The sequence below is a fragment of the Cyprinus carpio genome, chromosome A17 (assembly GCF_018340385.1).
Source record: "Cyprinus carpio isolate SPL01 chromosome A17, ASM1834038v1, whole genome shotgun sequence".
NCBI lineage: Eukaryota > Metazoa > Chordata > Actinopteri > Cypriniformes > Cyprinidae > Cyprinus > Cyprinus carpio.
The window spans coordinates 25,052,177-25,076,671 of record NC_056588.1 but is presented as its reverse complement, the minus strand read 5'-3'; the positions used below and the strand labels follow the sequence as shown (position 1 = coordinate 25,076,671).

General features: G+C 36.9%; 2 protein-coding genes across 6 annotated transcripts in view; both read left to right on the top strand.

The window, feature by feature from the left end:
- LOC109073123 (fermitin family homolog 2) overlaps window positions 1–14,833 on the top strand; it is a 54,348-nt gene extending 39,515 nt beyond the window's left edge. For 2 of the 4 annotated variants that reach the window (XM_042774504.1, XM_042774502.1), the window contains 10 exons: window positions 843–950; window positions 2,673–2,807; window positions 3,578–3,627; window positions 4,952–5,076; window positions 5,147–5,253; window positions 5,440–5,658; window positions 8,688–8,708; window positions 10,062–10,186; window positions 11,693–11,834; window positions 13,211–14,833. In XM_042774504.1, coding sequence (XP_042630438.1) covers window positions 843–950; window positions 2,673–2,807; window positions 3,578–3,627; window positions 4,952–5,076; window positions 5,147–5,253; window positions 5,440–5,658; window positions 8,688–8,708; window positions 10,062–10,186; window positions 11,693–11,834; window positions 13,211–13,384 — 1,206 coding nt within the window. In that variant the 3' untranslated portion in view covers window positions 13,385–14,833. The remainder of the gene's footprint in view (window positions 1–842; window positions 951–2,672; window positions 2,808–3,577; window positions 3,628–4,951; window positions 5,077–5,146; window positions 5,254–5,439; window positions 5,659–8,687; window positions 8,709–10,061; window positions 10,187–11,692; window positions 11,835–13,210) is intronic. The other 2 variants (XM_042774505.1, XM_042774503.1) reach the window with 1 other exon arrangement.
- A 2,682-nt stretch (window positions 14,834–17,515) lies between these two features.
- LOC109086015 (syntaxin-binding protein 6-like) overlaps window positions 17,516–24,495 on the top strand; it is a 33,252-nt gene continuing 26,272 nt past the window's right edge. The window contains exon 1 of one of the 2 annotated variants that reach the window (XM_042774500.1): window positions 17,516–17,745. The gene's annotated coding sequence lies outside the window, so the exon portion shown is untranslated. The other variant, XM_042774501.1, reaches the window with a different exon arrangement.

The window sequence follows — 24,495 nt, the reverse complement described above, 5'->3', positions numbered from 1 at the left end:
TTCAAAAGTTTGGGATCAGTGTTTTTAAAGAAGTCTGCATTTATTTGATCAAAAATACAGAAGGAAAAAAACAGTAATATTGTGAAATATTATTGCAATTTAAAATAAAGGTTTTCTATTTTAATAAACTTTAAAATATCATTTATTTCTGTGATTATTCCAGTTTTCAGTGTCACATGATCCTTCAGAAATCATTCTGATATGCTGATTTATTATCAGTGTTGTTTTGCTACTTAATATTTTTGAAACCTGCAATAGTTTTTTTTTTTTTGGGGGGGGGGGTTCTTTGATGAATAAAAAGTTAAAAAGAACAGTGTCTATTCAAAATATAAATATTTTCTAATAAACACTTTACTATCACTTTTTATTAATTTATCACATCCTTGCTGTATAAAAGTATTAATTTCTTTCAAAAAAAAAAAAAACTTTTGAATGGTAGTGTATATTGTTACAAAAGATGTCTATTTTAAATAAATGCTGTTCTTTTTAACTTTTTATTCATCAAATAATCCTGAAAAAAGTTTATTGAAGTCTCACAGTGACACGCCCCTCAGAGCAAAGCGTTCAAATCAGAGGCTAAATTCAGGGTAGAAAATAACCATTTATATCTACATTATGACCATTTTAATGGAAAAAAAAAAAAAAAACATACTAAGATTATAAGTGCACTTTAAGAAACATTATAAAATATAGCATTTCATGACGCATTTAATGTTGTTAGTTATATATAATCAGGTTTCGATGTGTGATTATAGTGGGATCTACACACTCATTTTGTCAGGCCGGTGTGATGAAAGTGGTGTCGTGGTGTCATGTTTTTAACCCTCTCCTGACCCCTGCAGTATGATGCCATCAGGGTGAACCAGCTGTATGAGCAGGCCAAGTGGGCCATCCTGCTGGAGGAGATCGAATGCACCGAGGAGGAGATGATGATGTTCGCCGCCCTGCAGGTACGTGCGCGTCCCAACCACGGCAGCATTTATGTGAGCACTCGGTCTGTTAGGATTGCTGTGTAAGCCCGTCGTTTGACAGTGTGCAGTCTTCACTCGGGTCCTCTGACCCTGTTAATGAATTGGATGGGCTCCGTGCCTGACTGCGTAGCATCTGCAGCATGCAAACGTTTGACTGCGGTGTTTGTTTTCACTGGACCTTTGGCCAGCGATGACCCTGCTATTTCAGACCCTCATAAATGTTGAGTGACAACACCTCAGGACGCCTCACTGTCTTCACATCATGTAAATATAGAGCGGCGTCTGTTCGAGGGAGGTGGGACATGGGAGACCACCCGGAGTCTCAGCCTGAGGAGGTGTGGGTTGCTCCAGCAGGGATTTGTGGAGGTGTATCAGTGGTGTCGACTTTCTCTGTTTACGTACAGCGAGTTTAAATTAGTCAGGTCTGTCCCTCCCCATCCGTCCGCGCCGCGTTCAGTCAGAGGATATGAGTCTGGCTCTGAACGTGTCTCTGGGTAGAAGAGCTCAGCGCCCTCAAACATCAGCAGCTCTAAGTTTAGCCAGCATTATAGCGAAGCTGTTAACCACTGAGAGAAATCAGTGTCATTCACCTACTAACTCCTCTGAGCAGAGAGATGGTGACATGAGAAAGCGGAGCTGTAATCAGCGTACAGTTAAATATGCTTCTGTAGTCCAGCTGTTCACTGTAGCACCACGGGGATCGCTTGACAGCTCATTTTAATTAGTAGAATGAGGACACAGGTTTCAAACTCATACATAAACAGTATTATAGTTAATTAAAACCATACTTTACAAAAATAAATAAATTGCTAGTATCATTTAAATAAATGTTATAGGGAACATTTCTCCTTTTTTGGTGTACTACAATAATTTGATGTCTTGAAAGAACTAAAACTGAAATATAAAATGAATTTATAAATATATATATATATATATATATGTGTGTGTGTGTGTGTGTGTGTGTGTAGAGAATAATCATTTAATAATAATAATAAAAATGACAAATCAAACAGCAAAATAACTAAAAAGTTTAACTGAAATTAAAATGAAATTAAAAATATTTTATTTTGAATTAAAAACCCATTAAAAAAAAAAAAAAATACTATAGTAGTTTTTCAGTGATGCTAAAATAGCACTGATACAGAAAATGATCTTAAAATGGTGTTTGTTCATCCCGGGAGGTCAAAGTAAATATTGCATTAGCTTTTTAATTTTTCCTTTATTTTGTAAGATTTTTGCATTTTTTTTACTGCATGTGTAAATACCATTTAAAGCCAATTACAAAGGTTAAATAATTGTTAAATTTCACAAATGCATAAAAGTTTAAAACCTAAAAGCCACATTTAACATGATCATTTGCATTTACCAATTCAGTTTTATTTAACTGGGAAAATCATCTAGTAACAGTGTAGCTTGCAAAATGTGGAGCAGTACCGCGTATTTGTCCATCTCAGGAGGTCAAAGTAAATATTTGATTAGTTTTGTAAGAGTTTTGCAGCCCTGAAATTTAGGACATGGGTGAAAGGCTAAATAAATGTTACGTTTCACAAATACAAACAAGTTCTACAAACACTTAGTGACATTTACAAATTCAGCTAGATGTTGGTAAGGGTTAAGTATTACAATAAGTAATTTACGATATTAATATGATGAATTAATAAATGGCAACGCCGTGTTTATTGTGATTGTGTTTATTTGCAGTACCACATCAACAAGCTGTCCATCATGTCTTCAGAGAATCACATGAACAACAGTGAGAAGGAGATCGATGAGGTCGATGCGGCTCTGTCAGATCTGGAGATCACTCTGGAGGGAGGAAAGACCTCCAACACGCTGGTACTGCAACACATGCAATAATAATTCTTACTACTTCCTGTCCAGCTACACACACCTGTAGGCCTTTAACACACTCTGCATTCAGAAAGCGGATGCTTCATATATTAGCATGAAATAACTTCCTCTGTAGCCTGTGTCAGTGCAGTGCCTATAGCATGGGATGGTTATGATTTATTGACATACAGTTCATCACTTCAGATACTTCATCTGAACACACGACCAGGTATGATGAAACAAATGTTATTCTGATGCATAATTCATCATTCATGCCTGCTGTATGTGTATGTGCAGTACTTGAGTCTGTTTTTTTTTTTTTTTATTAAAATGCAAGGATGTAATACAAACAACATCATATTAAAGAGCATAAGAATTAGACAACATTATGCATCACATAAAACATTGTTTAAATTAAAAATATTATTCACATTGCTTGCATGCACTTACTTTAATTTTCACTAAATCTCAAGTTAAGTATTACAAATTGAAGTCATTCAAATAGAATTATTATTCAGAAATACCTGTTTTGATTATTTTAAATAATTGCAATGATCTGATAGCATCACATTGCGGGCAAAATTGGATATTAATCATAATAAACATGCTACAGTTAAAATGAAAATCATATAATAAAAATGAAATCAAAACTGATTTTCTGAGTCTTCTTCTGGCTGTAATCATGAGCAGTGTGCAGCTGTTATGCAGACTGTGACAGTAAAGACATCATTATACCAAAAGCTGTGTAACTTTATTAATACGCTTTGTGTTCTCAGGGTGACATCACATCCATTCCTGAACTGGCCGACTATGTGAAAGTCTTCAAGTGAGTTGAAGGATTGAAATATTATGTTGAGCCTTAATTAGTGTAAGGCAAATAAATAAATAAAACAAAGCTAAAACATATATATATATATGTTGTGTGCCATCTATATATGTGTGTATATATATATAATATCTATATATATATATATATATTAGGGCTGTCAATTTAACACTTAAATCAATTGGTTATGAAAAAATGACACGATTAAAATATTTGATCGCAATTAACGCACCTGCCCCACACTCACCCCAGACTAATGAAGGTCATCTGATATTTCACAAAGGTGATGAACATGATGCAGGACAATAACTCACAGTGTTATGTAGCCTTTAGAATTCAGTTATTAGCCCCAAAAATTCAAGATGAATTTGCCCCCGTTTGAGTTTTTGTCCCATATTTATAGCATGTGATACTGATTTTATACAACAGTTCAGTAGTTAACTTAATATTGTGTTATATTTTAGACAAAAAATCTCTCTTTTGATAATTTTGCCAACAGAAATATTACCTATAAAGCCACATCAGAACTGTTTTGCGTCTCCGAGCAACACAGCAGTTTTATTTCTGAATGAATTTGTTTCGAAGGAATTGGTGAACCAATGATTCAGTGGCCTGTTCATAAAGAGAGCCATTTAGTTCATTCCTGAACGAATCAGCTGTTTGAATGAATCGAATGAATGACTCAAAGACTTACTCCATGAAGACATCTACTGCCACCTACTGACAGATTCTTATTTAGAGAAAAAATATTTCCATATTAATCAAAAATATTAAAATAGTTATTTTAGTGATAGCTTATTAAAATAATTGGATGTGTTAACATTTATTTATAAGTGTAATTTTTTATTGTTTGTTTTATTTTTTTATAGTTTGTTTGGTTATTTTCTTTTTAGTATCTTTTGGGGGTAATTTCTTAGCCAAATTTGATGTGTGAATAATTTGCGATTAATCTCATTGTGTAATTAATTAGATTCAGAATTTTAATGACTTGCCTGCCCTAATATATATGTATATAGACTGTCTGTATATTAGTCTATTTAAAGTGTAAATGTTTTCATTTCCACAACACTAGTGACAGCAAAATTTATTTAAAATCAAATCAATTTAATGTAATTAATTGGCTCAGCCAGTGGTGATAATTCTTGCCTGAGGTTTCAGTAGGAAGTGGTAGAAGTGCTAGTTGTACAGTAATTACACACTGCAACTTATTATAATGTGCTTGTATTCTGCTGTATTGAATATTGAAAGAGTGGACGTCACAGAGCTGATCAGCAGCAGAGAGTCATGTCCCTTTGATGTTGTCTAACTTTCACTTGCACCTCAGACCAAAGAAACTCACTCTGAAGGGATACAAGCAGTACTGGTGCACGTTCAAGGACATCACAATCTCCTGCTACAAGAGCCGCGAGGAGGCCCACCTCATGCCGGCGCACCAGATGAACCTGAGAGGTGACCGCTCGCCACAGACACTGTTTGTTTACCACATCAGCGCTGCATCTCATCTGCTGTTTCTCCACAGGCTGTGAAGTCACACCAGATGTGAACATTTCCGGTCAGAAATTCAACATCAAGTTGCTAATTCCTGTAGCAGATGGTATGAATGAGATCTGGCTGCGGTGTGATACTGTGAGTGAGCAATAAATCAACTCACGTCTTCATTTGTCTTTACATGTTACTTGATTTGCAACTTCGAAAGTAATTATACAAACTCATCAGAGTTAAATAAAACTGAAACTATTAAAGAAACTGCATCTCAGTGATAGTAAATGAACACTGGCACTCAGAGGGTCAAACTCTTTCCCTGTCCTTCAGGAGAAGCAGTACGCTCAGTGGATGGCAGCTTGCCGCTTGGCCTCCAAAGGGAAGACGATGGCAGACAGCTCCTACAGCTTAGAGGTCCAGAACATCCTGTCCTTCCTGAAGATGCAGCACATGAATCCTGATCCTCAGATCATAGAGCCCATCACCACCGACATCAACCCTGAGTGTCTGGTGTCTCCACGATACCTGAAGAAGTACAAGAACAAGCAGGTAAACGAGAATACACACTGACGCCAGAGAGCTGCAGACAGCCAGGGAGAGACCTATGCAGCAATACATAGTCATAAACAGCAATATTTTACATGTTTTTTGTTTTGTTTTCTACTAATACATGTGTAAGCATATACAGTACTCAATAAGTAAAGTCAAGAAATTGTTAAAGCAGAGTCATGGGGGGAAGAGATTTGTGGAAATCAAAACATTATTGCTGTTTTTGCTACAGATGTTTAAATCAGGTTTAGATATCTCTCGTTATGCTGAAACTGACCTACTTGGTCTTTAGCTTCATTGGCGAATAAAAAGCACATTAAAATTATAATGTTCTTGATGCTAAATTTATATTGAGGAAAAAATATTTTTAAATATACATGATCTATTTTTATATGGATTTCTGTACGTTTCAACCATGAATCGCTTAAATCCATGTAAAAATACACTGCATTTTCAAATAAAATGCAGTTAAAATACATGTATTTCATGCATGGATTGCTTGTAACAGCACTGCATGGCACCACCGCGGCCCTTTGTGTCTCAGCCAGGGGCCGAAATTAACACACATGTGAGTGAAACTCTCTGTCGTGCAGTTGCTTTCTAAGTGAAGCGCAGCACTGTGTTCATTTACACGAGAGCTGCTCACGATCTGATGTGTTCAGCATCTCAAAGCGGCTCGTTTCACAGTAAAGGCTGCTCCACGTGAGCTCCATCTTTGCATTCGCTGTAAGTTTGGTTTGCTTTTAATTATAAAATTATTTGGTTTGCCAAAAACACTTCCAGATTTGTAGCGAAAATTGTTTATAAATATATAATTTTATTATTGTAACGTCACTCATGTGTATTATTATTATTATTATTATTATTAATTTCAGTTTGCTGTACAATAGCAATAACAATGTTTTTTATTGATTAAAAAATTCTTTATTTATATATATATATATATATATATATATATATATATATATATATATTATTATTATTATTATTATTATTATTATTATTATTATTATTATTATAATTTTTTATGTTTTTAATAATAGTTATATTGAAGGGCAAAAAAATGGTTTTCCTTTATTTCCTTAGCTGATCACATGCCTACATACTAAATAAAGATCAAATATTAAATACATATCACATTTTAAATAGTCACCAAGTCCTGCTCGGTTAATGGAAATAGTAAGAAAAAAACATTTACAAAAATGTGAAAAACTAAATCATCTTTTTCTAGCACTAAGACACTCATCATGTTAAGGATATGCAGAGTGTCCAGTGAAATATCTGAGAACAGTGTAGTTTTTGATTGAAAACGAGAGTAAAGTGAAAGTATGAAGGGAGGGCGAGTGTGTGGGAGTGGACAGACGGCTCCTGTGTGCTGCTGCTGCTGCTGCTGGTGTCGTCTTACAGTGACCCTGGACTCAGTCCAGCTCCTGTGATGCTGGGGGATGGTGGGCTTCCTGTCCTCACGTCTCACTCGCTCCCCCAGCAGCTTATCCCTGGGACAGACTTTGAGGAATTGGGGTGGGGTCTTCAGAAATAGGCGGGAAAAAATACAGGAAACAAGCCGTGCCTGTGAATGTGGAGAGGCAGTCCGGGAAGAAGACAACAGTTTGTTTGTGAGAGCGATCAGAGTTCAGATGATTTCTGAACGTGTTCATCCCTGTGTTACAAGCTCAATTTAATTTCTTCAGAGGCTTCCTTAGGGATTTTATTCCCAGAGGACGTGGGTCAGAAAGCACTGAACTTGTGAAACCAGGATAGATGACCTTCTCACTTAACTTCCAGACTGGACGGGATCAGGAAGGCGGATGTTGTCATCCAAATGATGGGGAATTTCAGAGCTCTCTAGTGTTGTTGGGTTTTAAGTGTGTGTGGCGCCACCTTGTGGAGTCAAGGGTGTATAGTTAGGAGTGTGATGATAAACTACAGCTTAGCCATGAACTTTGAAACCATGTTATATGTTTAAAATCCTACACTTTCTAGAAATGTACTGATTTGTGCTCAGTACAAAAGATGACATTAAAGAGTATTTCTTATTTATTTTATTTGGAGCTTAATGGACAAACCATGAGATATAAAAATATAAAAAACAGCTAGATGACCGCAGATTTGGATGTTGTTTGACCAAGCCTTGTCTGAAAGTTTATAATAATTTTTGAAAGCTTCAAGTTTAAAAGTCAAAGACAGACAGACCAATAAAAACTACTTCAGACCCCATTAAAGTCCTCTACTGGTAGTTGATTGCCATTGTTAACATGTTGCTGGCATGTTAGATTTTGTTAGCATGCATTAAAATATTTTTGTGTTGCATAGTTTTAAGCATTGCTTGCATGTTTTACACATTTTAGCTTGTTTCCAACAGGTTTCAGCACTTGGCTGGCATGATTTATGTTGCATATTTATTTTTTGCATATTTAGCATATATGATTTAACATGTTCCTAGCATGTTTTAGCACATTTTTGACAAGTTTTAGCATGATTTAGCAAGCTTTTACAATAATAGCATACAATAACTCTTTTCTATAAGAGGTATTGTATGAAGGTTTTAACCCCTCATTGAAAGTTAATGGAAATGTGGACCGGTTTGGAAGTCTGATACTGGAATTCTGAAAGTCAGATCCGTTAGAAAAGATAGAGAATACAGAGTAGGAACATCCTGAAGGTCTGTGCCAAGTTTGGGGCTCATCGCTTAAAAACTGTAGGATTAGTGAGAAATTTAGTCTCAGAAGAATAATAAGGTTAGTAGGCTGGCTGTTAGGTGTTTTAAATGAGTCAGTCTGACTTCGGTGCTGAAGCAGCTTCCACTGGATTGTGACCCCAGTGCAGCGTGTTCCTCCGATCTGTCCTGTCCAGCTGATCCTCGCGGTCCTCCCCTGCTGTGTACTCACACACGCACCCTGCCCTTTTCTCTCACTGTACATTAACGGTTGTTTTGATTATGTTATTCTGCCTGTTTGCTGCTTTATTCATTTATTTGCTTTTCCCTTGTTTCCTCTCCGTGTTCCTCTCGCTGTTTCCACCCTCCTCAGCCAGGCTTTGTCAGGGACTTGGTAAGTCACTCGTTTGAGAGCTGGTTAATGTCCGTGACTCACTAACACTGGTGCTGTGTCTTACTCCAGAGATCCTCCCATTAACCACTTCACCATTTATAGCTGTAGCTCACATATCAACTGATTAAACATTTAAGATCATGTGTTGAGTCACTGGGGTCTCCTCCAGGACAGCTATCTGCTGAATAATGTTAAAAGTCAAATTATGTGTAAGTTCTCATGTGGTGGATAATTTTAGAAATATCCAAATGAATATAGAAGGAGCTCGTAGTCTCATGACCTTGAGGCTTTTAATGTCATTTTAAACTGTAAATCTGTCAGCCCAGTCATTTTTATAAGCATGATGATATTATTATCATTTACAATTTTTTTTATTTTTTTTTTTATAATAATTTAGATGAGACAATGCAGTTTTCTGCCGAGCCCCTAAAAGGACATGGTGATGATAGAAAATTTTTTTGTGTTCTCTCACAAAACTTTGACGTTCCCCTGTGAAATTTTGAATTTGTTTGCAAACTTTAGGCACTCCCCAGATGAACTTTGTGTTCGCCTGAAAAACTTTTGTGGTGGAAAAAATGAGGAGTGAAATAAAACTATTTCATTGCAAAGGTGAATGGAATAGCTAGAGTTTACTAGAGAGCGGCACTACGAGAGAACATAAAGTTTCTTGGGGCGAATGCAACAGTTTTGTACGAGTACGCAAATGTTTTTTGAGAGAACGTAAAGTTTCTTGTGCAAATGCAATAATTTTTTAAGGGAATGCACAGTAGTTTGCGAAACAACTCAAAGTTTCTCAGGAGGACGCAGTACTTTTGTGAGCAAATGCTAAAGCATTAAAACATTTGTTTTCCATTGATATGTCCTCTTAGGGGCTCTGTAGTTTCTACTATAATCAACACATGTGTCTAATAGGATGTTAAAATCTTATGGAAACCGTTTCTTTGATAAACGGCGTGTGTTTCATTGGCTGACCCTTTCAGGAAGTTTATAGCGTGTCACCCGATCCGCTCTGTAGGAGACTCCAGTGACGTCACTCGTTTTCTTCTGGCGTGAAATGTTTCATGTTCTGGGGAACGGGGACTAAACGACGGTAGCTGCCATCGCAGTGGCTTCTGTCAGTGTATGTTATGCCGCATGTGTAACGGATCGTAAGGGATGCTTGAGCGAGAGCAGCGTCTCGTGTGTTCACTGTGATATTTGTGGTGATTGAATACAGCATATCATGTTGATGTTTCTGGTGTCACGTTCTTCTCTGGGGTCGTTTCCTGATGACATTCATCCATGTGTCTTCTGCTTAAGTTATGATGGCTTACAGCACTTGTGTATTAATGTTCACATATGCATTGTTCTCAGATTTCGGCTCGTATTCTGGAAGCCCATCAGAACGTGGCACAGATGAGCCTCATTGAGGCCAAGATGCGCTTCATACAGGCCTGGCAGTCCTTGCCAGAGTTTGGAATGACCCATTTTCTTGCCAAGTGAGTGTCTAAACCTGACGTTTCTGTCTCTCTGATATCTTGATTAAATGTTTGTGTGCCAATAAAACACTTGTGCTTTTTACAGTTCACAGTTCATTCCTGTTTTAACATCATTTCAGGGTTCCTACGGGGTTTGGAAAAGTATGGAATTTGACCCTCAATTTGAAACTAACAAATTGATTTTTTTTAATTTAATTTTTTTTTTTTTTTTACAGTACCAGTATTTCTTATAAACCCTTGAACTTGGCAAATTTTATGCCATCGGCCCATTTCGTGTCATGGTTTTTGTGCCGCCACAGAGGATGTGTTAAATTGTACATTAGGCCTTGATATTAGAGGTACTACCATAAGAAAAGACAAATTTTGAGCAAGTAGATTTCTATTAATTCATCTGCATCCATGCTCTCGTTTTATTCATAGTAAGATGGTAGTGATGCACAAAGGAAATAGGTTATATAAAACTAGAAATTGTCATGTGTAAGCATGCAAAAAATTCCCTTGCAAAAAAACTTTATTATTATTATTTTTTTTGTATGTTAATGTCACTTACAGAAAACTAATGCACTGCAAAAAATTATTTCCTCTGTATTTTTGTCTTGTTTTCTAGTATAAATATCTAAACATATTTGAATCAAGATGCATTTACCTGACAAGTAAAATGATTTAAGACATTAAGTCTTGTTTTCTAAAAGAAAAATGTAAAAATTTGGTTAGTTTTTGCTTAAAACAAGCAAAAATATCTGCCAATGGGTAAGAAAAATCATCTTAATTCAGAGGCTAAACAAGATTATTTTTCTTGCTCCATTGGCAGATATTTTTGCTTCTTTTAAGGAAAAACTAACAAAATTCATCTTGATTCAAGAATGTTTAGATATTTATACTAGAAAACAAGACAAAAACACTAAGTATCACTTTTTGCAGTGTGGAAATAAAAAACCCTGAGAAAATTAAAATATTTACAGACAACTGTACTATATACCACATACAATGCTGAAAATAATGCTCTGTGAACCATTTATGTTAAATATGGTCTGAAAATCACACTGTTATGTTGTTCCAAACCCATACGACTTTGTTTCTTCTGTGGTGTCATTATTATTACCCTCCGAGTGAGCTGTTAATTGCAGAAACATCAAGTCAGTGAGTTAAACTCAAGAACCAGATCAAGCAATTCTTTGTAAATTTGTTCACAATTCTCATGCACTTGCCAAGTAGAGTTAGGTCAAGATGTTCACTGAATAACAACTTTGGAAGGTTTATCAAGAATTTAAGTGCAAAAGTCATATGGGCTACATTATTTACACTGGCTACATAATTTGTCGTGTTGTGCACCATGAAAGAAATTCATACAAGTTTGTAACGACACGAGGGAGAGTAAATGACATCATTTACATGTCAGGGTGAACTGTCCCTTTAAGAAGTCATTTCCTCTCATTGCACTCGGATAAACTCCGAGCCTGTCTGTTTCTGTCCTTCTGTTGGTAATTGTTACATTTCTTCAACTAGGTTCCAGGGGGGCAAGAAAGACGAGCTGATTGGCATCACCTACAACAGACTGATCCGTATGGACGCCGGCACAGGAGACGCCATCAAGACCTGGCGCTTCAGCAACATGAAGCAGTGGAACGTCAACTGGGAGATCAAGATGGTGAGATGCTCTGTTTTTTTGGATGTTGTTGATTGTTGCTATGAACGAGGCTCCATGTTAACAGTTTCATCAGTTAAATGGCCTGGGAACATAATTAAGGCCATGTGTAACTATGGCTTACGCTTGTTCTGATTGCAGAAGCTCAAATAATACTGTGTTTACATAAGCACCACAGTAATACAGAGAGCCACATGATGAATCTGAGTTCATCGTAAGTGGTCTGTCCACAGGGTCATAAACACAAAACACCATCAGGATAGCACAAGATAATACAATAATGCACTTCACAGAAAATATAGAGATAGACAGAATCAAGATTATTTAAATAAAATGTGATAATCATAACATAAAATATTCATGTGATGAGTTGAGTTGTCATGTCATAAGAAAGGGAGAAAAATAAGGATAAAAAAAAATAATAATATAGTTGGATATAATTCTACTTTGAGCACACGGCCCTCACTCAAGTTTGAATTTTGGCGTTTTATAATTAATGTTTGGGCCACTTCTGCTATTAAGTGAAAAAAATCCCTTATGGATTATTGGCCTGATATATGAAATGATAGTCTGCGTTTTTGAAATATATGTATGTATTTTTTTCTGTTAAATATCATATTTGATACATTAGGATTTATGCCACATATAGTCTGATACAGTGAGAATATGAAGGAAAAAACTGCTCAATTTTATTCAGAGATTCAAACTGAGCAAAAATATGCAATTTAGTGCAGATGCTGATATATTAATATAATGAAATTCTGCTTCTAGCTATATAACAGTAGAGCAGATACTCACATAAAGTGATCTAAATATCAGTCTGTGCTCTATATCTGCAGTAATGTGTCTCAGTAAGATGAGATGTAAATGATCCAAACATATAATGCAGTGATTGAGAGATGAAGAAATAAAGGCTCCTCAGAAGATGTGAGATGTTCTGGAGGCTTGTGAAGATCATTCCTCCGCTGAGGAACAGTGAAAGTAAAGCTTCTGGAAACAAACGCTCCTCAAAAGATCCTGATGATCAGATTTGAGACTCTAAAACCATGATTGATGGAGAATCAAGTAAAGTCCAGTAAGAGTTCATCTGGAGATATTACTGCAGTTATTCTGACCTTTACTTGATCAAAATCAGTCAAGATCTGACACCAGAAGCAGCAGCTGAAGCAATTACACTAAAATAGCTTTTACTGGATAAAAAACTCTAAACTATCAGAGACAGAAGACACGGAGCAGACTGAGTGTGAAACAGGTTTAACAGCAGAGTGTGATCCTGTTGTTGATCATTTAGAGGCGTGTAGACTTTATAGGTTTAATATCTAAAGATCAACACACATCTCCTCGAGCTCTCTTCAGCATCTGCTCTGCTCTCACGGCAGGTGACGGTGGAGTTCGCGGACGAGCCCAGTCTGGCCTTCATCTGTGCCGAGGTGGACTGCAAAGTGGTGCACGAGTTCATCGGCGGCTACATCTTCCTGTCCACGCGCGCCAAGGACCAGAACGAGTCTCTAGACGAGGAGATGTTCTACAAGCTGACCAGCGGCTGGATCTGAGCGCCGCAGCACTCACTCTGATTCTGTCACACTTCTTCTTCTTCTTCTTTATCTCTTTTTAACCACTCCATCGTGGCCGCATCATAATTGTTTGAAAATATATTTTTTTTAATTCTGTTTCTGCGCATGAACGCGTTCATAACACTAGCAGAAGTGCCGACCGAGGACATTCTCTGCTTCCCTCCAGAAGCGTTTTGAGAGTTTGAGATGAAGCACTAGTAGCTGACCGCTATATATGACCTGTATCTATGACCTTTGACCCCTCAATAGAAATACGCCAGCTTGTGCACCGCAGAAATGCCAGTTATTTATTTGTCACTAATTTACGTCTCGTCTCTCCGGGTAGCTGTCGAATGTGCGGTGCTCGTTTGTGCCTGTTAATCTAATGATAACTGTCACATTAAAGTGACGTGATAGAGACGCTAGAAGGAAATGTTACACTAGCTTTAACGCTGCTGCTTCTGAACGTTATAGTAGATGACGCTACCCTTCAGCTCGGCCGTCTTTGGTCAAAAGCCCAGTCAGTTTGGTCCTTTCTAAGCACTTGGAAGATAAGCTGTCGCTTGAAGGTTCGTGTCTGTTCAAGTCAACACTACATATTTTTGTACACTATGAAGGAAGAGTCGTCCACTTTTTTTGTAGCAACATAGAAGAACGTTTATGAATCTGTGGCTCCACAGTCTGCTTTCCCATTGTAGGAAGTTTCTTTTTATTATGAAGTCTGTTATTTTATTCATATCATGCTTTATTGTGAACCAGTATAGTATTATTCAAAAGCGTGTCTTTAATACGCACTAGCGATGGGTCACAAACCATGCAACTTCCCCTTTTATTCTTTCCAAAATGAAGGATCGCTAAATGAAGTATTAGACTTTTTTTGTATCTAATGTAAAAAAAAAAACAGGTTTAAAAAAAAAAAAAAAAACAACCTTGTACATTATTTTGTTGCTGCTTTTTTCTGTCATTTTTTGGAAGTTTATTTTTTCCAGAAGAGAGGGGAAAAAAGCCATTTTTTTGACATGTATGGATCGGTGCCTGACGATCTTAAGGACTTTTAGAAATATATACAAGTGCATATGAAGAAGTCTGGAGCTGCCGGCTGGAATAAAATCATGTAGATTATGGCATTCGTTATATCTCTGATGAGAAGGAGCTTCTGGTGGTTTTATTTAGTTTTTGCTGCCTTAACTGATGAATATTCACACTCGTTTGATTGTGCTGCAGGAGCGTGTGTCATACACAGCAGAAGCACTCTTTCTGTGCATCACTTCTCGTCAGTATTGTCTCCTGATCTCTCTCCATATGAAGGTGGTTTCGGAGCCAGAAATGAAGATTATTATTTTTGTTTTCTCAGATGCCAGCAGTGCGTTGCATGGCCTGCTGTTTTAAGATTGTAAAAATGCCATTTACCTGACAAATAAATAAATAAATAAAATCATTTTTATTTAACGTCACTGTTCAGCATGCCTTTATTTCGTGTGGTTTTCTCATCATTCAGGCTGTAGTGTCCCGCCTCCTCCACAAGAGAGCAGTCTTCAACAAAGTTTGCAATCAGCTTAAAACTCAAATAAGTGTCTTAACTCAAATTTGGAGCAGGTTTACTGTCAGCAGTAGCTTGCACTTGCAGATGCAACAGTAGCTACGTTGTAAATGAAAACATATCTGCTTCACAAATCTGGGTTTTGAACTATTATTAAGACCGTTTGGTAACAGCATATTAAATGAATAGAAAATAAAACGGCTCATCAAATATTTAGTTTGATTTACTACAGTAGAAAAGCAACATGCTCTTGGTGTGCTAGCTGTTTAATCATTTATTTGAGAGTTTTAATTGCTGTTTTTGGCAGTCACTGGGTGTTTTCTCTAACACCTGTCTTATCATATTGTGGGTGTGGATGGTTTCTGTATGACTTAAGGTTATAGAAAACTATAAGTGTGCTTCAACAAGCCATCATCAGCTCCGCAGCTATTGTTTGACTGATGTCTCAGATGATTGTCATTTTAATTTGGTGTGTGATAATTTTACTCTGTTTTTGAATGACTATAAATATGGCAAAACAAACAAGTTCATCGTCTTGGTCTTCTGTGACAGAGCTTCGGCCAAAGAGCTCGTCTGATCTGGAGATACTTGTGTATTTCAAGAAAAAAAAAAAAAGGTAAAATCTATAAAAAGCCTGTATATAATAATTATAATATACAATAAATGTACAGTAAGGAAAACAACTTCAGAATTGTCTTTTTTTTTTAAATAGTATTGTAAAGAAATTCATAGATTCATAGCTACCATTTATATTCATCTACAAAATGAAAATGATTGCATCTGTTTTACTCTGTAGCTGGTTTATGTCACAATGTGGAGGAAATGTGTGTTATGTATAACGCTGCGTCTGTGTTTATGGATCTATTGATACCGTATGGTTCATTAAGGATTATAGCAGGTGTTAAAATCTATAAACCATGAAAAAGGCATAAACACTTTTAGCTGGGTATTACTCTAGCCATGATCTCACACATCTGCTTCCACGTGTAGACAATTAATAAAAGACACAAGTGATCAATTGAACATTATTTATCAGTAATGTCAGTATTGCTGAATCAGGAGTTTATTGCTGTATGAATGCAGGCAGATTTCAAGTGTTATTAAAAGGAAATATTTGCTATACAATGAAGATTATTTAATAAACCATAAATATTACTGCATTAAATATTAATATGGACCATTTGAGATTGATTAAACCCACACACCAAAAGCCCACACAGTCGATGTCAGCCATTAAGTCAAACTCAAACGTACATCATAATGAAATCCTGAAAACAAAAAAGAAATACAGCAGAATATGTAAAGGGCTTGTGGAGGTAGCCTAAATAAACTGAAATCACAGTAAAGATTACAGTGGGGCTCGAAAGTTTGGGCACCCCTTGCAGAATCTGTGAACGTGAATAATTTTCAAAAAATTGAAAAATTACATCCCTTGTTTGTTCTGAACAGTTAAACTGAGAACTGTTCTTCAGAAAAATCTTTAAGGTCCTGCAGATTCTTCAGTTTTCCAGCATCTTTGCATATTTGAACCCTTTCCAGCAGTGACTGTATGATTTTGAGATACATCTTTTCACACTTAGGACAACTGAGGCACTCAAACACAACTATTATAAAAGGTTCAAACATTCACTGATGCTCCAGAAGGAAACAAGATACATTAAGAGCCGGGGTGTGAAAACTTTTGAACACGATGAAGATGGCCACACACAGTATTAAGAACCAAGGGTTCCCAAACTTTTGAATGGGGTTTATTACAGTCACTGCTGGAAAGATCAAATTTCAGAATAGGACGAATTTTTTTTTGTCTTGTGGACTAAATGTAAACATCTTTTATGTACAATATCTTACTCAGGAGAGTACTAAATAAAAAAAATAACATGCATTTAGTATGATCTCTCTTATTTTTTGAAAATTATTCACATTTTCACAGATTCTGCAAGGGGTGCCCAAACTTTTGAGCCCAACTGTAGCTAGTTCTAGAAAGAAAAATACTTGATAATTTTTCTTCCAGTAGCTTTGATAAAATGGAAGAATGGTTGATGTGAGAGAATAGAAAGTGAGCAAAATAGAATGCCATTATTTTACTTTTACTGTTTGCTGTTATGCTAGGTCTGTTGTCAAGACAGACTTTTGCCCCAGTTTCACAGACAAGGCTTAAACTTAGTCCCAGACTAAACTGTAAGTCTGAGCTGTTTCATCTGAAGGAAACTTGCACTGATTGATCTTTAAATATATCAGTGCCCTAGTTTTGTCTCAAGATGCACACCAGTAATGCTTTTTCTAAGGAACATTTATAAAAGATACTTTTATAAAAGGTCCTGATTGAACTATGACCTAAACCTGGCTTAGTCTGTGAAACCAGGCCTTCATGTTTGACACGACTCATGTTATTTATATAACATATCTGACTTACTAAAAAAAAAAAAGTACAATTTCCATTACTTTTCCTTGCATGGAAATTAACATTTCCACATAACACTCTTGGTTTTCCATGATAGTTTTCTCCCCAAACGTCTTTACTTTTCGTGGAAATGCCACTACTGTGAGCTTTTAAGGAAGTAAAGTGTGTGTGTGTGTGTGTGTGTGTGTTTAATGCCAGTCCAGTAAGAACTGCAGCGTCTGATCCACGTCACTCACACACACTCGCAGTCCAGCAGCTGGTGTGTGCTGTCGAGGCAGTGCGCACTACAGAGTGAACACTGATCAGCGCGGATACAGAGTGACAGCAGAAGCGCGCGGGCTCAAGCTTTGTCCGTGTGCAGATGGAAAGAGCCGCAGCTCGGACGCGCGAGAGAGAATAACGCTGAACACACAGTGAAAGGTAAGAACAGCAGACCTGCTAGTGATGTATTTGATCTGTAGTGAGGGGGAGGAACACTTGTAAGTCTTGTGAAGATCTTCTGAAACTCTAAGTAGCAAGTAAGTTTTATTTTTTCCTCTGTGAGTGTTCATTGTGACCGAACGCGAACTCGTTCAGTTGAAACGAACACGAGGCGCTTTATTGTGTGTCTGGCGACAAACACCGAGCGACGCTCTTCCAGTTAGTTTCTCTTGAAAGAACCGAGACTGGAGCGATACTACTGATACTAGCAGCTGTTAACCAGCACTCACACTCTGCTACTGAGATAAACACCGCAGAAGAGTGTTTGCAGAGAAACAACAAACTTCTCATCAAACACTGACTTGGGCTTCGTTTCGAAATCTTGTCAGCTGTCTTTCTAGACAGCATCACTGGAGAAGCAGAACCTCAGGAAGCAGAACACGTTTTCACAACATCGTGACTTAGATGCGGTTAGATTACATCACAAGATTGAAAACTAGAAACCATACTTATAATAATAATAATAATTTAACCCCAAAATAAATAAAATAAAATAAAACAATGAAATGCAATTTACATTTTTACAAAATTTTAGACTAATTAATTTATATTACTTATAAAATGAAGTTTTTTTTTCTTTTCTTTTTTTAACTCATGCAATGAATAGTGCATTTGAAATGTTTCAAATAATGCTTACTGAATCTTAGTAGCCTCACATGACCAGTCAAATGCTTCTCACTTACTCTTGTTATTGACCACATTTGCTTGTGGAAGGAGTTCATCATTGCTGACTGTGAATAAATAACAGAAGACATTTAGCACCACGCTGCATTAACGGTGCTAAGTGTCAGTGTAGGACGACTGTCATGTACCATATAGCCAGCGCTACTTAAACCATAAAGTACTGAGCAACAACAATTGACAACAATTTTACTGACCAATTCTAAGGACAACGTGTTTTTTTTTAATTACAGATGCATCCTCAAAATTATAAAATGTTTAAGTTTTTATCCACAAAATATATTAGAAAAAGTGACTTGAGGGAGAGTTGTGTCTGTATTATAATCCTCAAGTCTCTGCAAAAAAGTTTATCGTAACCCTTTGATGCAAAATCAGTTTGTGTGACGTGAAATAATGATCAAGTTCTGTTTCTGACTGAAAATCACTGTAGTGTCACCATCAGTCAAATTAAGCTGGAATCATAGTTTGGTTTGTCAGAATGAAAACTGAGGTGTAACTGTGCAGTTATCTGGCAGCTCAAACGTACGTGCATGGTGCACCATAACAAACTTCATTGTGCATCAAACCAACACAGCTTCTATTGACCATAACAGATACACTTTATGTGCGTTAATCAATGTAAATTAAAGGAATAGTTGACCCAAAAATTTGCCCACCCTCAGGCCATCCAAGATTAGGATGAGTTTGTTTCTTCATCAGGTTTGGAGAAATGTAGCACTGCATCAGTGTCTCATCAATGGATGCTCAGCAGTGAATGGGTGCCGTCAGAATGAGAGTCCAAACAGCTGATAAAAACATAACAATAATCCACAAGTAATCCACAGCACTCCAGTCCATCAGTTAACATCTGGAGAAGACAAAAGATGAAACAAATCCAGCATTGAGATGTTTATTATTTTATTTTATTTTATTTTATTTTTTTAACTAAAATACGTCCATGATCCATAACAACGCTTCCTCCAGTGAAAAGGTCATCTAGTCAGAATCAGGAGAGAAATCTGCACAGATCAAGCACCGTTTACAAGCCAAAGCAAATATATGGTTGGATTTTGATGAGAGAGACGACAGGAGATGCACTTTTTCACTGGAGGAAGTGTTATTATGGATTATAAACTCATATTTTAGATAAAATCATCTTAATGCTGGATGTGTTTCAGCTATTGTCTTCTCCAGATGTTAACTGATGGACTGGAGTGCTGTGGATTACTTGTGGATTATTGTGATGTTTTTATCAGCTGTTTAGACTCTCATTCTGACGGCACCCATTCACTGCTGAGCATCCATTGCTGAGACACTGATGCAGTGCTACATTTCTCCAAATCTGTTCCATTGAACAAACAAACTTATTTACATCTTGGGTGGCCTGAGAATGAGTACATCTTCTGCATATTTTCGTTTTTTTGAATGATTCCTTTAAATCCGTTCCGCACATAAAGTGATTGTGTCTCTTTGAAAATCTTGGATTAAACCACTAGATTCATACTTTTTGACGCACGTAAATAATTTTTTGATATGTTCACTGCAAATATACTTCTCCATAATCCACCACCCATGTCATACACTCTCTTCATTTTTAAATTAAAATAGAGCATAAATTCTCCCCTGTGTAGCATTATGTTTTGATATTTTAAGGTCAGAATAAGTCAAGTCATTATCAAAGAAGAAATACAGTATGTTATTTCATATTTGTTTACATTACATTGTAAAGTAAAGAGGTAAGGCATGATAAAAACAAGTTTGCATGTACTGTATATAGAAAGGAAGTCTAATCCCGGTCTGTTACAGTTTGATTAAAACTGCTTGAGTTGGCTTTTTCTATCTTTCGCATGGCTCCTCGTGCATCTTGTGTGATTTAGGGTTTATGAGGGGATTGTTCAGGAACTCTGGTCTGAATAGAAATGGAGTGAAGTCCACATCAGGCTTCTTGAATCATGGCTGTCCGTTGGGCTCTTGGTAATAATTCTCACTTACTGCTGAATCATCACACCAAATGGACAGCGCTTGTATTTATGTACCATCCCTGCCTGTGTTAAGCTTTTATATTCCTCTCAGTTTATCCTGCTGTACCACATAAGTATAGCGTGTCACTCACTGCAGAACATTAGTGTGTTATAATATAGCAGAAATTATATGAGCATAAATTTAGCTGCTTGACTTAATGTGACATTTATGTGGTATTTCCAATAAGTCTTTAGAGAATGATTCAGTAGTTGAGAGGTCTATCAGATCTTCATCTGTAGTAAATAAATCATTTTAAATAAATAATTTCTTTGGAGGGGGGTGGGGGGGGTTATGATTACTCATGCATTTTGACTCCGTTGTTTGGTTTTGGTTGTTAAGGGTTTAGTGTAGTCAGTCACAGGGCTTCAGCTTCATGTGTCTCCCTCCTTTCCTCTGGATTCTGAGCTGCTGCTCATATTTTCCGCTCTGTGGTGTGAAATCCTCACAGCCCCCAGTTGGCTGATGGGAGACAAACAGCGCTTTAACTTCACTGTCCAGTGCTTCTGTCTCTCATGTGTTCGTTGCATGTCAGAGGACAAACTAACTTGTTAGTCCTGTTCTTAGTTTTAAGGAATTGAGTAAATGCGTTCTGTAAATGTGTTTTTCCTTCATCCTTTTTCAGTAGCTGACTCATATTTCCTGGAGTGTCTTCAGTTTTCTCTTGGTTTATTGTGTTTAGTTTTGAAATGCGTGGTTTCTAGGTCCAGTGGTTGGTCCAGCTTCAGCGTTCCTCTGATTTTACTGTCTTGATTTGGTGACTAACTGGTAATAGACAGCCTGTTGGTCTTCACCTACTCCTGCCACTTTATTTTGCCCTTTATTTTACATGTATGCATTTGGAAGATGATTTTAGTAGAGATGCGGCCAGTTATTGGTATCGGCAGATGAAAGCAATTATATGCACTATTGTTTATTGGCCAATTGCAGCCAATGATCAAGGCATGTTCAAAAAGGGGTGAAAAAAATGTCAGACAGCAACATGTGTGTAAATGTCTCTTGTGTTGAATTTAGGGCTGTTGAAGTTAATGCAAAAATAACGCATGAATGTAATCTCACTTCAAAACTTAAAAAAAAAAAAAAAAATGACTTTATGAATCACCTGTAGCCTAAGCCAGGGTTGCCAAGTCCACAGTTTTTCCGTTCACATTATTTTTGCAACATTATTTGTAATGCACCTCCCATCCAGTAATCGCAAAGAACTTTGTAGTTTGTTACTTTTGGTAAGAAACTAAGCCTCCACTTTTAAATCCTGTACATTTTATCACCAAATTCAAACAATAAATGCCATTTTGATGCTCCTAAAGCCTGGGATGCAACAGCAACAGTTTGGAGCGCAAGTCTCTTCCACTTTAAAACAAGATACAGAGCGAAATAAACATGCATGAACATCAGAAGGTATGTTGAAAGACACAGTACAACTTACTAAAATCTATGAACATAAGAGGGTTCTTTGTGTATTTGCAGCATTAGTTGGGAGAGAATTTTTTTTTTTGCAGTTCCTGCATTCGCTGGAAATCAAACCCATGACCTCATAGGACCTATAACAAACTGTATGAAATTAATCTTTCTGTGGTTAAAATCCACAGCTTTATTTTCAATAATTGCTGGGATCATATACACACACAGTGTTGACTAGCACAGACCCACTTTTATGCTCATCATGCCAGAGTCCAGTATTTCCTAAACCGATTTTATTAAATTGTGCTGGTCTATGTTGTCCGAAGACATTATATTACTCTGCAAATACATTCAAATAAATTTTTAATAGTCAACCCTGAATTCATTTTAGTGTTTTCTTCTAAAGCAAATCTTATATGGGGTTTTAAATTGCTCTTTTGGTATTTAACTTGTTACTTGCGTGAAAATAGACAAGGCATGGTTTTAAAACGCTAACCAACCATCATCAGAACCAGCTTGCGATGACATAAAGACGCTGAGTCACTAGGATTCTAGGATTTCAGTCTTGAGCATAAGTTTATGTGGAACAAGTCAAGAGGACAAACACACTTCAGATGTTACTATTTACTAAAGACTGTGATAAATTGGTGGTGAAAAGGTGTGGAGAGTTATTTTTGTGGCTGATCTTATTGCATATGCATTTGTAGGAGTATCCCTTTCAGACACAAAATTTATGGGAGGAGAGTATTAAAATGAATCACGCAGCATGATTTACTTGGCTTGCTGTAGTCAGTTTACTGCTATTCACGCCGTTATTTAATGCCCAAGAATAGCACCTGTGTTAGAAGATCACACACACATGATTATCATTGATGATTGATTATGGAAATGATCTGTGTCTGTGTTCTTTAATTTGCTCATTGATCAGCGTCTCCCCGCAGAACTCTCTGGCCCTATATAGTCTGACAGAGTGTTTGCTGGATAGTAATGCATGTGTATTGAGGGTGTGCAGGGAGCGGAGCTGTTTGACATCAAGTGGAAAAACAGCAAATTGGATTTCTGAAAGCCATTTGTCTCTCATTTAGGTGAGACAGCAGCGTGCCAAGAAGACAACAGCAGCACTGCCCTTTTGATGCCAAATAAAGCATGGCCTCCAGGCCTGATGTTTGCTAACAGCAGCTTTGTGCCACCTCTTAGACATTGTGACTGTAACTATGGCTCTTTGTTGTGTGTTACACAAGTGAACATGAATTGGTGCAGCCTCCCATATGCCAGTCCACAATGACTGTCGACAGGCTGAATTCGTCTGGATGCCGTTTGTATTTCTGTGTCCTCAGGCTTTGGCGTGAGTCTGTGAATTGGTCTGGGTTTGATTCTTGAAGGATTTAAAGATAGCGGTCTGTCTTAACTCCTTGTTTTTGTAATATTATGTCTTTATTCAGAACGTGATTTTGCTCCAATTTTATATAATATCATAATGTTTTCTTTCAAAACAAAAACAGTGTAATTTATAATGTATTCTATGCTCATACATTATGAATGCAAGAACAGCAACAGTTGCAGCATGCAGCTTTTGTTTGTCTTCTCACTTCTCCAGTAGTAACTGTTTTAAATGAACTTGAGTTTGGTCTGACTCTAAATTTTGCTCATCTCTCGGTAGACCAGAAAAAAATGGAAAAATAGGGAAGCTACTGCTGTTTTGGCCATTGCTTTATATTGATGAAATATCCAACTCGGTGATCCACTGAAGAGCCGTTATCAGGTTTACTGGCTCATGTACGCACACCTCCCATTGATCTGAATGACTGAAGTATGATGGCTGATGAGCTCTGTCCTAAACGCAGAGAGCCCCTTGCTGTCTGCTGATTTAGGTGGCTTCCTTCTGTTTAGAAATGTTCTTCATCTCATTTAGAGCTCCTCATAAGTCTCAACTGACAGCAGTACCTTATTGTTTTGCCACACACATTTCAGAAGAGCATTTGTGTCCTAAATGCGCCTATGTAAGCCACAGCAGTTCTCAGGACTTACCTATAGTCTTCTATTGACTGTTAAACCTGTTTTCCTGCAGGTGTTCAGGTAAAAGAAGGAAGTTCGTTGAACTTATTTGAAACAAACACCCAAGAACATTTGGAACTGCACAAATGAAAAGTAAGGTGAACCAGTGGCTCTTTTGTGTTCTTAATGCACATTTTAAGTGTACTGCACTGTGGTCTGAACCTGAAATAATTTGGTTTACATTTGGAGAATTCAGATATAAGAATGCATGTACTAGCACTAAAAAAAAAACAGCTATTCTTTCATCTGATTCCCAAAATATAATCATGTTACATGCTTCTGTTACTGCCACTGAGCATTTCATGTCAGAGGCAGTGGCTGGTGGTCAAGATGCATTTGAGAAGCATCACAAAATCGTGTTTACATTTTGAACTTCACCGAAAACTGGGGGAGAAGATATTATATGGTTGGGGTCCTCAACTCTGGACCCCACATTGTAAGCTTCACTCTTAAAAATCAAGGTTCTTTATTGGCATTGATGGTTCAATGAAGAATCTTTAACATCTAAGAAATATTTGTATTAGTTTTAGATTATTAAAATATTCTTCATACTTA